The 16,350-nt window shown below is 44.5% G+C and overlaps 1 protein-coding gene across 1 annotated transcript in view; it reads right to left on the bottom strand.

The window, feature by feature from the left end:
- Window positions 1-2,435: 2,435 nt before the first annotated feature.
- Window positions 2,436-16,350, bottom strand: part of PDE10A (phosphodiesterase 10A) — a 152,773-nt gene continuing 138,858 nt past the window's right edge. Inside the window, exons 20-22 of the mRNA XM_010839592.1 lie at window positions 12,910-12,990; window positions 11,335-11,423; window positions 2,436-8,930 (exon numbers count right to left, since the gene is read on the bottom strand). Coding sequence (XP_010837894.1) covers window positions 8,813-8,930; window positions 11,335-11,423; window positions 12,910-12,990 — 288 coding nt within the window. The 3' untranslated portion in view covers window positions 2,436-8,812. The remainder of the gene's footprint in view (window positions 8,931-11,334; window positions 11,424-12,909; window positions 12,991-16,350) is intronic.

The raw sequence follows: 16,350 nt of genomic DNA, 5'->3' as shown, positions 1-16,350 counted from the left end.
CAAAGAGGCAAGATGTGTGCATGCTAAATCGCTACACTTCTGTCCAACTCTTTGCAGCCGTATGGACTGTAGCCTGCCAGGCTCTCTGTCCATGGGATTCTCCAGGCAAGAATACTGGTGTAGGTTGACGTGCCCTCCTCCAGTGGATCTTCCTGACCCAGGGATCAAGCCGGCATCTCTTACATTGGCAGACAAGTTCTTTAGCATTAACACCACCCGAGAAGCCCAAAGAAGCGGGGTAGCTTTCTTAAAATAATTGAAAGGTGGTCCAATAAAAGAGGAAGAGGGTTTATCCCTGGGCTGCAACTACAGAAGTAATTTCTTAAAATAGAAACTATTAATAAAAAGTTCCAGGTTCCAGGACAACTTTAGATTAAACTCTCTGGCCATCAGAGCAGTCAGTCAATGTTCTTGTTTGTGTCATGGGAACATGCCTTCCTTCCTGGAGCAATGTGAACTTGGATGACCATCTTTCAGACATGGGAAGTCAGTGCTGTTGAGTTGCTATGGAAGGTCGAACCAAAGACCGTTAAGGCCAAACTTCAACAAGTAAAGGTGTCACACAGACAAAATTCAGTTACCAGGAAGACTTAGGAAACAGGTGTTTTGAGGCTTGGCTTCTAGTTAGTGCAAGGTTTATCAGGTAAATGTTTTTTTCTTAATATATTCATGCATCTCGGTCATTCTGTATGTTAAAATGTTTGACTTGTTTTTGATGACTGAACATTTACTATATTCTATAAATATCATTCTGAGCAAGAATTCTACCTATTTAATGTCAATTCTACCTATTTAATAATACAGATGTCAACAAGGAGGGCTTCCCTTGTGGCTCAGCTGGTAAAGAATCTGCATGCAATGCGGGCAACCCAGGTTCGATCCCTGGGTTGGGAAGATCCTCTGGAGAAGGAAATGGCAATCCACTCCAGTATTCTTGCCTGGAGAATCCCATGGACAGAGGAAGCCTGGTGGGCTACAGTCCACAGGGTTGCAAAGAGTCGGACATGACTGAAATGACACGTCAGCAAGGACTTATCTGAATGTGTACAATTACCAAATAAGCATTTGGAAGTTGATGTTTCAAATCAATGCCTGCTTTTATTTCCTAGTCACTTTCCCTTTTCCCTTCAAAATCAAGGAAAAATCTCAACCCGTGGTGCAGTAGGTGGGGGGGCTCCTAATTTTGTGATGGTGGGAGAGAGGCATTGTGGGGGGCGATGGATCAGGAACAGGCTTCTGACAGCTTCTGTTTCATCAGGCTCAGTTTTCTCATGGGAGAACCACCTTATTTATATATTATTTGGAAGAGTTTTTAAAAAAAACTGTCTTGTTATTACTCAGCCATAACCAGAAACGTGACTGAGTCATTTGCAGAGACGTGGATGACTCTAGAGACTGTCATACAGTGAAGAAAGTCAGACTGAGAAATACAAGTATCGTGTGTTAACTCGTGTGTGGAATCTAGAAACACAGTATAGATGATCTCATTTGCAAAACAGAAATAGAGACACAGATGTAGAGAGCAAACGTGCGGACACCAAGGAGGAGGTGGGACGGACGGGGAGACTGCGACTGACATACAAACATTATTGATCTTATACATAAAATAGATGGCTACTGAGAACACAGCACAGGGAACTCTGTTCAGCGCTCTGTAACGACCTATATGGAAAAATAATCTAAAAAAGAGACGCTACACATACACGTGGAACTGATTCATTTGCTGTACGACAGAAACTAACGCGATGTCGTAAAGCAACTAAACTCCAATAAAAATTAGTAAAAAAAAAAAAAGTAAATGTCCTGTTAATACATGAGATTCTCAGGTCAGTAATATGCAATTTCCCTTTGGTCTCTTCCAGAACTGGGCCTCTGAGGACAGTCCCCACAGGAAGGAACAAGGGCAGAGAGTTGTGCACGGTGACAGAGGCCTTAGGGTGGGAAGACAAGTGTGCAGCCAACTCTCAGCTCCTTTCCCTGCACTGGCCCCAGTGCCGCACCCCCCACCCCACACTCCACCGCGTATCAGGGGCCCAATCCCACTTGTTGAGTAAGTGTTTAATAGCGTGCTTTTCTAGGGTTTCCTTTGGTGTTGGGAAATAGCTCTTGGTTAGGGTAAGGTCGATGGAGAAGTCAAACCTGAGTAAGGAAGATACGGACTCACGTTCAGATCAGTTTTACAGAGAACGAATCAGCAAGCTCAGTCACTAGATGAGTTGATGGATGTGTTAGCACACGAGATTTATTTTTAACACAGCAAACATTTGATACAATTTCACAGGAAATGGATATTGAACAAAAATCCTGTCTACAACACGCACAGTGCCGTGCACGCAGACAGCACCTTATCCACAGGAATCTGGTGTGCAGAAGGGCTCGCCTCATTCTGAGGTCTTTCTATGTTCACCTAATTAACAAGGCTGTGAACACACATGTTCAACAATGCAACAGGCTTTTATTCCACAAAACATTTATTTCATTTGCTCCCAAAGGTGTATCTTTAGTTAGTATATTAGTATAATTTTAGTTAAAGAGGGTCTTGGGATACAATTCAACTTTAACTTTCTGGTCTTAAATATTTATCATTTGCCTGCTTACCTGATGGCAAGCAGAAAGAGCCAAATAAACACAATTTCTTTAAGCAGAGTTTAAAGCCAGGCGGGTATTCATCAGTGTTTAAAGATTATGTGAATTTAGCCAAGAACATTTTCTTTACCAGCAGAAAGAATCCCATCACTTAACTTGTAAACATGCCCGCCCCGTGGAGTCCTTCCCACTAGTAGCCAGGCAAACTTGGACTGGTCCTGGAAACTCCGCCGGCAGGGGGGCAGATTCAAGAGCGAGCCGGGCACTCAGGATCAGGAGTTCTGGAACCTGAAACTGTCTTTCTGAAAGACTACACTTTCCCCGAACAGTCTTCCAACATTTACGATTATACAATGGGGTTAATAAATCGTCTTGCAAAAATGTGATGTTTTATGTTGCCTCATCCTTTCTGCCAGAAAATGCTTGAAGCAAACGCACCACGTCGCTCCAATGTGAACTTGTCTCCTCTGCAGACAAGGCCTGGGCTGTTTGCACGTGGACTTTAGGAAGCCCTGCACGTCCTCCTCAATGCACAAAACGTCTCTGACCTTCCCCGTAAGTGACAACAGACAGTGAACGTGAAAGGTGATATTTTAAAAATTCTGTATTCAATTATTCACAACGAAGGAGAGCCATTAAAATTATGAACATCTCTACATATGTTTCATGTATCGTACATATATAAATATACTTTAAATGTATAGTTACATATCGACAAAAGTTTCTAGCCGCTCTAAGCTTGCAGGTAAAACAAAGATTTTGTAATGTAACACCTGTATATGCATATACACTGGCTGTTTGAATTATGAATTTATTTACAACTTGCCTAGTTTATCATAAATGATTATTGTTATATTATACAAACAGAAAAGATTTCTTTTAAATACAAAGACTGCAAATGAATACATGAAAAAATTACACACATGTACAATATTTATAATTTATAAATGCAAAGTTAAGATCTCTTTAAGTTATTGCACTTGTGCATTTTACAAAGTTTTTATATGTCAGATGTATAAAATATTTGTAAATTTATAACTCATTAACTGTAATGAAATTGGATATTAACTCAAAATTCTTTCTCCTTCCAAAAGAGAGACCACTAAAACTGTGGATACAGATCCATTGAGTCTAAAAATCAGCATTATTACGAGATTCATTGTATTTTTGATAGCCTGTAACCCATATGTCACTCCAGCAGCTTCCTGTCAGCAAGGAGATTACAGATGCCTTGGCTAAGTAGAGATAGAGAATCTTTTGTTCATAAGGACTTGTTAAAAACAAAAGTCACCTTTTCAGAAACAGTCAGGATACTGCATTTCTATAAATTTGGTAACTGTTTCACAGTGTTTTGGGCACGCACATTTTTTCCCATGGGTCACTGGGGTGGGCATGGTAAAATGTGGGGGCACTGTGTGGAAACCACTTCTGTGATGAAGTCTATGTCCGATGTTCACGCTGAGTGAATGTATAGAATATACACCATACAACAGATCGTACGGAAGAGAACGTTCCCGTACATCATTTGCCTAGGATATTTGAGACATGACACAGGACTGGGAGCTAAAGAGAAAACAAAGGCTGCAATGCCCAAGAGAGGATGATATTTTTAGGTGGGCTAGGGTACGAGATAACACACTTTTAAAACTTAACTTGCCCTAGGAATGAAATCTTGCCACTTAAGTGTCAGAAAATGGACAGTTCCTCGGTAATATTAGCTGAAACTTGATGTGTGTAGACCTACTTCTCTACTTGGTGGCTTGGACTGGCTGGAAGTTTCCGCCTGGGTCCTGGGGTAACACTGACCTTGCCCGGCAGACGCATGAGGGTCTGCGTGCTCTTAGAGTGGTCAGAGAAGAAAACGCTGAAAGTTTGGGCAAAGGCAGTGATGCTTATTTGGATTTCAAACGTGTTCCTTGGAAAACATGGACGTCTTTAACTTTGTCCCACCTTTTAAATTTAGAACGAGAGCAGCATAGAAACTGTTTTCTTCCTCTTTTTTTGTTGTTGCTATTTTTATCATCGCATAAATGTATCTAATGCTTCAATCAAAATACGCAGTAAAAAAAAGAGAAAACAGAGTAAGCAGTGCATGGAGTATCACAGTTTAAACCTAAGTGTTTAAAGAAATTGGCAAAGTGTGTATCAGCATAAATACTTATGCAAAAGTAAAAAGACACCAGCCACGCGCTATAGACAACCCTGGGGAAAGCGCCACGGCAGCAGACCTGGTTAGTTTATATTTAACAGTGATTTTAAATCATATTAACACTTGCAATTGAAGGGATACTTTAAAGCAAATAAACGAAAAGTTTTTAAAGAATGAAACCCTGAAGAAAACCAGTGAAGTGTAAAAGGCAAACACATTTGAAATACATAAAGATAGAAGTGAATTTCAAAATCTAAATCATGCATATGTACCTGAAAACCCCAACAAAATCACATCACAATCAGTGTCACAGTTCTTGGAAGTAAAAAAAAAAAAACTGAGTCTGAACAGTTCGTTGGTTATGGTCAGGAGGATACCTGAATAAAATGAAATAGAGTATAGAAGTCTCATAAGGAGAGAATGATCTTAATTAATTCAACTTGATAAAATTAACCATGGATGTATCCCTTGAAATGCTTTTAAGTATAGTCAAGCAAGAAAGCAAAACGACAAATATATGAAAGAAGAAGTAAAATTGCAGTATTAAAAATAAAGGCACAGACCAAGGCATGGTGAATCATTTAGTCTTACTAAGACTCAACCCTTTCTTTGGATTAAAAGACCAGCAACATAATACTAGAAACTAAATCTGCTAAATAATCCAAGAGGCTGAGGATTTATGCATCTATGTGTATTGTGTACAAGCATAACTAGTGTGCTTGAATATACCAAAAAAGCAAAATTTACTGAGGTGGATTCTATAAAATAAACGTAATATCTGAAAAGCATGCTAAGGAGAGGAAACCTACACTGAACAAGCCTTGTTCTGAAGTAGCTCTGCTTTTGTCGCTGTGGTAACAAGTCAGCGGCTCTGGGGTCGTCTGTACAGATGCTTTTCCACTGAGAGAAGAGTTGGGATGAAGGACAACTGTGTGTGAATAATTTAAAACTTGGTCTCTCCTCCAAGGCTGGCTTCTCACGTGCTTCTTGAAAATAACTAAAGCTGGGAAACGGATCACACAATTCCTGCCCTAGTGAAAGGGCTGTATTTGAGGATTCCTTTCCACATTAATTGCATTTAAGACTCTCCATTTAATTAAATCACAGCCAACTAGTAATTAACCAGATACTTGCATTTTTTAGAATTTTATTCCACTGTCCAAGTTCAGTATTTCATGTCGTTGTTAGCATGCATTTCCAAGAAAATTTCTAGGTAAAAAATATATTCACTATCTCTGGAAAGATAATGGAATAATTGCATTTGATGATAAAAACTGTTCTCTATTATAAATGAAAACCAATAAAAATTTTTGAAAATTAAATATTTAACATATACTCACAACTGATTACCAAATTTATACTGAACAGGGAACTTGGGCCCAATATAAAATACCACCTTAATGAGAAACTCATCAAAACACTTCTCAATGACAACCATCTGTCCTTTAAAGAAAAGATTGGGGAAAAGACAAGATGGAACTCTAAAAGTGTGTCTGCTAAATAAATCTGCTGAGATACAAAATACTCCCAACGGCGTGTTTTCCACAACAGATTGTTAACTAAACACCGAGGCCCCTTTCATCTTAGGTGAGTCTATGATTCCCAAGTTGCTCTTACACATGATGGAAGCAGTATTAACAGTTTACCTTAGAATACAGTCCTTTGTTCAAACTTTGCTTCTATTATGACGATTCACAAGAAATTAACCAACCAATAAATCCACATACACTTCTTTGGGAAACTATTGTTCAAAGCACATGTCACATCATGTAACACACTTGGCTATGTCAAAATAAGACACTTTTCTCTAATAATCGGGTCAGAACAGCAACCTTAAATGCAAAAATAGCCAGAGGCTTTCCTCCCCAGGACTGCTCTTTCCAGGAGCAGAATTCACACATTCTTTTAAAATCTTTTTAATAACACAGCAGCCTTAAATAATAGTCCCTTCCCCCTAGCAATTCAGTCTCCAGGTTCAGTTAGATGGCCTAAGGCACTCTCCTGATTAACGTTAAATCTCTTGGGCCCAGTTTCAAACATTTGGATGTAGAAAGTTTGGATGTATGCAACATTTTAGAATTCAATTCTATGAATACACTAACTTGAAAGAGGGCTTTTTCTAGTCAGCTTTATATTAAACAATATACATTTTTCCACATGAAAAATCAGTTTTTGAAGAATGGGGCTGATTTGTACTTTTCAAAGATGTGTTTGCATCTCCCTTTCTCTCTCTCACTTACGTATGTGTGTGCATATCTACACACATGTGTATGTCTATATGCATGTACATGTGTGCACAGCCGCACACATCCATGTGTGTGTGTGAAACTAGCCACAGTGGCATTCTGTTATTTCATTTTATATCACATTGTAAAATTATAACAGCAAATGGAGCTCCAAGTCAGGAAGAGGGCCACTTTTAGAAGCCCATAAGGAAACTGAACACAGCGTTAATTTTAAAATAAGAATGATGTTTATCTATAGCTAACTCTGCTACAGACCAACCATATCTTAGAAACATCCGATTTAATAATTTTTGCAAAAACCAAGCTCATATGAACAACAATGTATACAGTATTGGATATGTGAAATAATCTTTTTAAAAAATTTATTTAATTAAGAGGAATGTTCCAGTTTCCTGCTACGAGGATGGTGGATAAGCCACTTGTTAGGGACAACTCAGGACTTCTGAGACTCTAATTCCTTCAGGTCAGGACCAGCAGCTTCGGAGGTTAAGCGTTAACAGGCACCAGGAGTGACTGGCTTTGAATCCTTGCAGGAAGGGGGCTGACTAAATTTCGTATACTTCTTTCCAAACATTCACACTGTAGAGTAATATGAGCTTACCAAACTGATACAGAAGCAACTCTGCAGACACAGGGTTTTCTGTGGATGTCTGACCTTGAGTGGAGCAGAAAGGGCAGAGGTGGGCCCGGACACAGCTGTGTCCTCTGGCCTCCCTGCTGCGGGCACAGAGCTTCTGAAAGACCATTGGGCGGAGAGGGAAGGATGTGGGAGAGGAACGCAGCAGGCCAGAGTGAAGATCCCAGAAGGCTTAGGTTTTATGGTTTAATTGATTTTAAGAGAAATGTATGGTCTCTTAAATAACCTGTAGAATAAATCTTTCATTTTTGAATGTGAGTTTAAGATTTTGCAATGACATCAAGTGAAAACATAAAAGCATCATTATTAAAAATTCACACTTTACATCCATAAGACTTGTCCGTTGAAAAACATTTGTATGCCTTGCTTTTATTTTGTTTTTTGTGTAAAGGGTTTAGGAAATTTGCCAAGACTACAATAAAGGAAAAAAATTTAAAAAAATTCTCTTAACATCTTTAGAACTGATATTGGAGTTCTTAGATTTATTATGATGTATATCTGCATCTCTTCTCGAGAGGATAGAAAATCTACTTTCTTTAGTGTTAAATTTATGCATCTAAGCCCTTTATATAAATTTAAAGAGTACACTTTAGTCCACCTAACTTTTTTCAATTCACGAGGCTCTGACCCCAAGTCTGACTATTTCCATCAATGATTGCAGAAAGACACTTCTTGCTCTGTCAGCTCGATGCCACGGGCTGAGGCTGTCTGCCACGATCCACACTAACGACAACCAGGTCACACACGAACATCCACAAGCGCAACGTGTCAAAGCTCCTATTTATAGCCAACAACGTCAGAGCAGCACCGGCGTGGAAGCCAAAGTGCAGTGCCGCCTTAGCACCGTTTCCACCCTCACTAGAAAGATACAGCGGGAAAGTACCCCCTTCTCAGCGTCCGTCTCCATCAAGGCCTCCGCCTGAAAGCCCATCAGAAAGGCCGGGTCCCGAGTCAGGAGGCGTCTCTGGGCGGCGTCTCCGGGCGGCGCATCTCGGGGCCTGGCCAATCACCATCGAGGATGCGGCAGGAGGCCGGCAGGCAGCCACCTATCTGCTGGACGTGCTCACTCGATGGTCCTTCTTGAAGAGGTCTGCATCCCAGTTTAACAGGTGTAGGTTCCCCCCGAAAATAAAAGGAAGAAAAGTCAAAGAAGCAGGATGAGCATTTTCAGGTGGGACGGCCCAATGGGGGCCGTCAGTCATCGGTCTTCACGGGCAGCCTCTCTGGGGACCCCTCAGCCTCTGGCAGGTCCGGGATCCCCAGGGCGCTCTCCTCGCCCCGGATCACCTTCTCCCACTGGCTCAGGTTATTCCTGGAACGAGGAAGGCAGAGACAGGGGCCATTTCAGAAAAGGCTTCTGGACTCTGTCCCCACACCACCCACAGTGTAACTTGGGCATAACTTAGCCTGCTGGCTTCTGGGTGTCACCCTGATCATATATAATATTCATTTAAAACACTGTAATATATTTTAGACGGCATATTAAAAAGCAGATGTTACTTTGCCAACAAAGGTCCGTCTAGTCAACGCTATGGTTTTTCCAGTAGTCATGTATGGATGTTAGAGTTGGACTATAAAGAAAGCTGAGCACCGAAGAATGGATGCTTTTGAACTGTGGTGTTGGAGAAGACTCTTGAGAGTCCCTTGGACTGCAAGGAGATCCAACCAGTCCATTCTAAAGGAGATCAGCCCTGGGATTTCTTTGGAAGGAATGATGCTGAAGCTGAAACTCCAGTACTTTGGCCACCTCATGCGAAGAGTTGACTCATTGGAAAAGACCCTGATGCTGGGAGGGATTGGGGGCAGGAGGAGAAGGGGACGGCAGAGGATGAGATGGTTGGATGGCATCACCAACTCAAGGGACACGGGTTTGAGTGAACTCGGAGTCGGTGATGGACAGGAAGGCCTGGTGTGCCGCAGTCCATGCTGTCACAGAGTCGGACATGACTGAGCAACTGAACCAACTGACTGGCTGATAAGGACTGTCCCCTTGACCCTGCACTTCAGTTCGGGGTCCTCAGAGGAGCCACACCCGCTGGAGCCGAGGCCCCATCCCACCAGCTTCAGGCTGTGGAGGCGAACACGCAGCCCATGCTCAGAGTTTCTGACTCAGTCAGGATTCACTGGGAGAGCGGACGGGACCATCAGGTCACACACAGGTGGAGAGGAAGGAAGGGGGCATCCATGACGACCCCCAGCCGGGCCTTTGCGTCCCGCGGGGCGGAAGTGTGTGCCCTGTGCAGGTCAGCTCCGCCCGTCACATACCGCATGCTGAACACCATGTCAGGAGTCCCGCCCGTCACACACCGCACGCTGAACACCATGTCAGGAGTCCCGCCTGTCACACACCGCACGCTGAACACCATGTCAGGAGCCCCGCCCGTCACACACCGCACGCTGAACACCACGTCAGGCACTAAAAAGTCACCTCAAGTTACACCTGCTATGGACCTTTGAGATTTCCTTGTTAGGTGGTTGATTTGTGCTCCCCTGGCCTCTGGTCTCAAATGCACCCTCAGCTCCCCCAGCCCCCCAGTCTCTCTCAGGATCTGCAGCTCAAACATGAGGGCATCTTGGTCTCCTTCAACGGTGGAGCACTCCTGCTGCCTGACTGCCCCTGGCCCGCCCCGTCCAACCCCGCAGAGACCCCATCCACATCTCCGCCTTGATGGGATGTCAAAATCAGAAGGGAACCTTAGTGTTGGCAAGCACAGAATGCTAAGAGATCTTTGTACAAAGAAACCCCTAAAATATAACCTGAAAAATATAACGCTTTAGCTTCTGTACCATATCATCAGGTGTCATTTCCCCCAAACCTAAAGAGACTTCTTGGTATATTGGAAAAAAGACACACATTAACTTTGCTGTGTTTCCTTGGCTCAACAAAACATGCTGAGGTGTTCTGTTCATTGCCACAGGCGCAGAGAAGAAAGAGGACCACTTAAATAGGAGACAGCAGTGTCTTTGTTAAATCTTCTTGCATGTTAGTTTTATTTGTTTTCCTTAAAAAAAGCCCGTTTGTGAGTTTCAACAGCAGAGGACAGGGGAGCCCTAAAGCCTCTGATTGTGTCTGCAACCTTCCGGCCACAGGTCTGGTGCACCCACTCCAGCCCCCAGTGTGGTTCCGGCCGAGCGGTTACAAAAACAGTCCCCATACCCACTCTCCTGCAGAAAGCCAACACACAGCTGTTTGCTCATTGCCTGTCACCCTCCCCAGGGGAATTTCCTTTTCAGGTGAAATGAAATCTTAGAAAATTCCCAACGTTCTGAGCTGAGTTTAGCCCTTAAAAGGGATAATGAGAGCACACAGAGAAATCTGAACTAGAACAGGTCAGCTGGAGGCCTGCCTTTCTTTCGGGAAGAAAATGAAACTTAAGATCGCATTCAAGATCCCGTCTCTACCCTTCAAACAGTAAACTGTGTGATTTAAACCGAGTCCCCTTCCAAACCAGCAGCTCAGAAAAGACATTATCGTCTTTTTAAAAACAGCATCAGCCAGGGGTCTGTGAGTCATAAAAAAGAACACTTCCTGCTCCTTTTTGGTGAATGAACAACTTTGTGAACAAATACTCTTGACTTATACTTGTTACGTAGGCAAACACACAGCCCAGTTACTCTAAACTGCAGTGAAGACATCATGTCTAGATGGGGCAAAAAACGCTGCCCAGATTCTTATTCTTGACGGAAAAGCATCGAGGTGAAGCTGGTGTACATACCTGCAGGCCTTCAGGAGCGGTTCCGTGGCAGGGAAGATCTGGGTGAGGGTGGTGTAGCAGGGAATGGCCACGGCATTGTAGAACCCCAGCTGGCCCAGCACAGAAACGCAGACAAGAAACACGACGGCACGTTAGCAATTCTAGCAGCGCTGTCAAAATTCACCAAGTGAATTTTCTACTTCTCAAGCCTACCTGAAAATCTAAGCACTCTGGTTTTGCTAAGTAACATTTACCTCAGTGAACACTCCTGCAGGTGACCGTTTAAAATTCATTAAAATATGTTCACAATATAAAATATAAAAAATTTAAATCATAAAAAGAAGCTACTTTAAAGCCCAAGTACGGTATTCAGTGGGATTCTTATTATAGATCAGTTGTAATTCATGACCTATTCTTAGGAGTCTTTTACTAAATGGCAAAGAATAATTGCACAATAACCACAAGTCAGAAGCAATGTATTTGGTAAAATACTAGCTGATCGCAGAAATATCTTATTTAAAATTCACTAATACTATAAATGGATCTGGAATTTTGGCAAAAAAAATGCACTGCTCTTAATGGAATCACACGAGAACAAAGTCCACTTTCTGACGGCATTTTCAGTTCTCTTATCAAGAATCCCATTGGGGTCACTGCTCAACTGCCTCCAAGGAAAAGCTAATACTGTCAGCTTCCTCTCTTAACTAGGTTACAAGATGAATTCTGAAAATTGAACAAATCAAATATAAAATGATGAAATTAAAAATAAGTGGAAGAAAATAAAGGTAAAGATATTCTCTCAGCATGGGACAGGACTCTTACAATGTCAAAGCAGGACTAAACCACAAAATACACTCTCAACAGGCATGGCACGTGCGTCGGTGCAAGCCAGACAGGGAAGGAAAGTGAGCCTCCTGTGGAGGAGCTGGCTAAGGAGTCGAGAAAAGTGCCCCTGAGCGAGAAGGATGAGCAAATCACACCTTCCCATGCTGCGCTGGTGCCCGCCAAGAGACGTAATTAACATCCTTATCGTGACGTCAGAAGATTGATAGTTTTAAAAGACCATCATCAAAGGAATGTATCACACCACAGGCGCATACATGCAAAGTTAAGAAGGCCCTAGAGCTCTCAAAGCATCAAAAATTAATGCAAAGTATGTTGTAAGACCTGAAAAGAAAATAATGAGTGCCAGTTTATAGTAAGACAAAACTCAAAATGTACTGAAACATTATTCATTATTTGTTAGGAAACACAGACCTAACCAAACTCTATAATGTTATTCTCCAAAAAATATCTTTGTACATTTGATGAAAAAGTATTTTTTGTTTGCTAAAATATATTAACATTTCAACTTCATCCATCTCCTCTATTTCAAGTAAGAAAAGAAAGCCTGTAATTTACTGCAATTTTATCTGTAGAAAGAAGTGATGACAAGGCTAGTTATGAAGTCTTTAAATCTAGCTAGGACTTCCCAATCAAGGGGCATCTAAATGGAGCAGACTTCAGTGGGTTCCAGCTACCGTCAGCTGGCATGTGCTTCTTACCCCCATCCGCTGTTGACCACTGTGAACGACCACTTGACCACACAGCCCATACCTGGCCTTGCGGGACCTCGTCCTTCTTGTCTCTGTCCATCATGGGAATGGGCTGTATCCCCAGTTTCTTCATTTCATCGCCCTGGGAGAAACGGGGGGAAACCAGGCTCTTTCAGTTTCACGCAGAGTTATAAAACGTCGGCATTAACGTGCTGTTCCCTCTGTTCATTAAGTTTTTCAAAATGAATAATATTTCTGGCTAACGACCACACAAATGTCAGAATAATAAAAATGTAATGTACTACTGTGGTTTTTTATCCTCATGTTCCTCTCCTGTGCTGAATTACCAGAAACCCAGCTATCACTTCTGCTTCATTTTGTAGAAGTTGGTGAAAGTTATACCAGAAGGACACGTGTCTGTGAGGAGGAACACACGTGTGTGTGTGAGGACGAACACGTGTGTGTGAGAGGAGGAACACACATGTGTGAGGAGGAACACATGCGTGTGTGAGGAGGAACACGTGTGAGGAGGAACACACATGTGTGTGAGGAGGAACACACACGTGTGTGAGGAGGAACACACGTGTGTGAGGAGGAACACACGTGTGTGAGGAAGAACACACGCATGTGTGAGGAGGAACACACGCGTGTGTGAGGAGGAACACGTGTGAGGAGGAACACGTGTGAGGAGGAACACACGCGTGTGTGAGGAGGAACACGCGTGTGTGAGGAGGAACACATGTGTGTGTGAGGAGGAACACGTGTGTGTGAGGAGGAACACTTGTGAGAGGAGGAACACACGTGTGTGTGAGGAGGAACACACATGTGTGAGGAGGAACACATGTGTGTGTGAGGAGGAACACACATGTGTGAGGAGGAACACACGCGTGTGTGAGGAGGAACACGCGTGTGTGAGGAGGAACACACGTGTGTGAGGAGGAACACGTGTGTGTGAGGAGGAACACGTGTGTGTGAGGAGGAACATGTGTGTGAGGAGGAACACACGCATGTGTGAGGAGGAACACACATGTGTGAGGAGGAACACGTGTGTGTGAGGAGGAACACACATGTGTGAGGAGGAACACACGTGTGTGTGAGGAGGAACACACGCGTGTGTGAGGAGGAACACGTGTGTGTGAGGAGGAACACGTGTGAGGAGGAACACACGCGTGTGTGAGGAGGAACACACATGTGTGAGGAGGAACACGTGTGTGTGTGAGGAGGAACACGTGTGTGTGTGAGGAGGAACACATGTGTGTGTGAGGAGGAACACGTGTGAGGAGGAACACATGCGTGTGTGAGGAGGAACACTTGTGAGAGGAGGAACACACGTGTGTGTGAGGAGGAACACACATGTGTGAGGAGGAACACATGTGTGTGTGAGGAGGAACACACATGTGTGAGGAGGAACACACGCGTGTGTGAGGAGGAACACGCGTGTGTGAGGAGCAACACGCGTGTGTGAGGAGGAACATGTGTGTGAGGAGGAACACAAGCATGTGTGAGGAGGAACACATGCATGTGTGAGGAGGAACACACGTGTGTGAGGAGGAACACGTGTGTGTGAGGAAGAACACACATGTGTGAGGAGGAACACACGTGTGTGTGAGGAGGAACACACACATGTGTGAGGAGGAACACGTGTGTGAGGAGGAACATACGTGTGTGTGAGGAGGAACACGTGTGTGTGAGGAGGAACACGTGTGAGGAGGAACACACGCGTGTGTGAGGAGGAACACACACGTGTGTGAGGAGGAACACACATGTGTGTGAGGATGAACACGTGTGTGAGGAGGAACACACGTGTGTGTGAGGAGGAACACGTGTGTGTGTGAGGAGGAACACATATGTGTGAGGAGGAACACGTGTGTGTGTGAGGAGGAACACACATGTGTGAGGAGGAACACGTGTGTGTGTGAGGAGGAACACGTGTGTGTGAGGAGGAACACGTGTGAGGAGGAACACATGCGTGTGTGAGGAGGAACACGTGTGTGTGTGAGGAGGAACACGTGTGTGAGGAGGAACACACGCATGTGTGAGGAGGAACACGCGTGTGTGAGGAGGAACACACATGTGTGAGGAGGAACACACGCGTGTGTGAGGAGGAACACACGTGTGAGGAGGAACACGTGTGAGGAGGAACACCCGCGTGTGTGAGGAGGAACACGTGTGTGTGAGGAGGAACAAGTGTGAGGAGGAACACACGCGTGTGTGAGGAGGAACACACACGTGTGTGAGGAGGAACACGTGTGTGTGTGAGGAGGAACACACGTGTGAGGAGGAACACACGTGTGTGTGAGGAGGAACACACATGTGTGAGGAGGAACACATGTGTGTGTGAGGAGGAACTCACATGTGTAAGGAGGAACACACGCGTGTCTGAGGAGGAACACACGCATGTGTGAGGAGGAATACGCGTGTGTGAGGAGGAACACACGCATGTGTGAGGAGGAACACACGCGTGTGTGTGAGGAGGAACACACGCGTGTGTGTGAGGAGGAACACACGCGTGTGTGTGAGGAGGAACACACACGTGTGAGGAGGAACACACACGTGTGTGTGGAGGAACACGTGTGTGTGTGAGGAGGAACACACGTGTGTGAGGAGGAACACGTGTGTGTGAGGAGGAACACGTGTGAGGAGGAACACACACGTGTGTGAGGAGGAACACACATGTGTGTGAGGAGGAACACGTGTGTGAGGAGGAACACACGCATGTGTGAGGAGGAACACGCGTGTGTGAGGAGGAACACGCGTGTGTGAGGAGGAACACACGCGTGTGTGTGAGGAGGAAAACACACGTGTGAGGAGGAACACACGTGTGTGTGTGAGGAGGAACACGTGTGTGTGTGAGAAGGAACACACATGTGTGAGGAGGAACACACGTGTGTGTGTGAGGAGGAACACGTGTGTGTGTGAGGAGGAACACACATGTGTGAGGAGGAACACGTGTGTGAGGAGGAACACACGCGTGTGTGTGAGGAGGAACACACACGTGTGAGGAGGAACACACGTGTGTGTGTGAGGAGGAACACACGCGTGTGTGAGGAGGAACACACGCGTGTGTGAGGAGGAACACACGCGTGTGTGAGGAGGAACACACACGTGTGAGGAGGAACACACGCGTGTGTGAGGAGGAACACGCGTGTGTGAGGAGGAACACACATGTGTGAGGAGGAACACGTGTGTGAGGAGGAACACACACGTGTGTGAGGAGGAACACGTGTGTGTGAGGAGGAACACGTGTGAGGAGGAACACACGCGTGTGTGAGGAGGAACACACATGTGTGAGGAGGAACACACGCATGTGTGAGGAGGAACACGCGTGTGTGAGGAGGAACACACATGTGTAAGGAGGAACACACGCGTGTGTGTGAGGAGGAACACACGCGTGTGTGAGGAGGAACACACGCGTGTGTGAGGAGGAACACACGCGTGTGTGAGGAGGAACACACATGTGTGAGGAGGAACACACGCGTGTGTGAGGAGGAACACACGCGTG

Source organism: Bison bison, unplaced genomic scaffold, assembly GCF_000754665.1.
Source record: "Bison bison bison isolate TAMUID 2011002044 unplaced genomic scaffold, Bison_UMD1.0 scf7180017864122, whole genome shotgun sequence".
NCBI lineage: Eukaryota > Metazoa > Chordata > Mammalia > Artiodactyla > Bovidae > Bison > Bison bison.
Note: the sequence above shows the minus strand (reverse complement) of the source record. Positions and strands in the feature narration are given on the sequence as shown.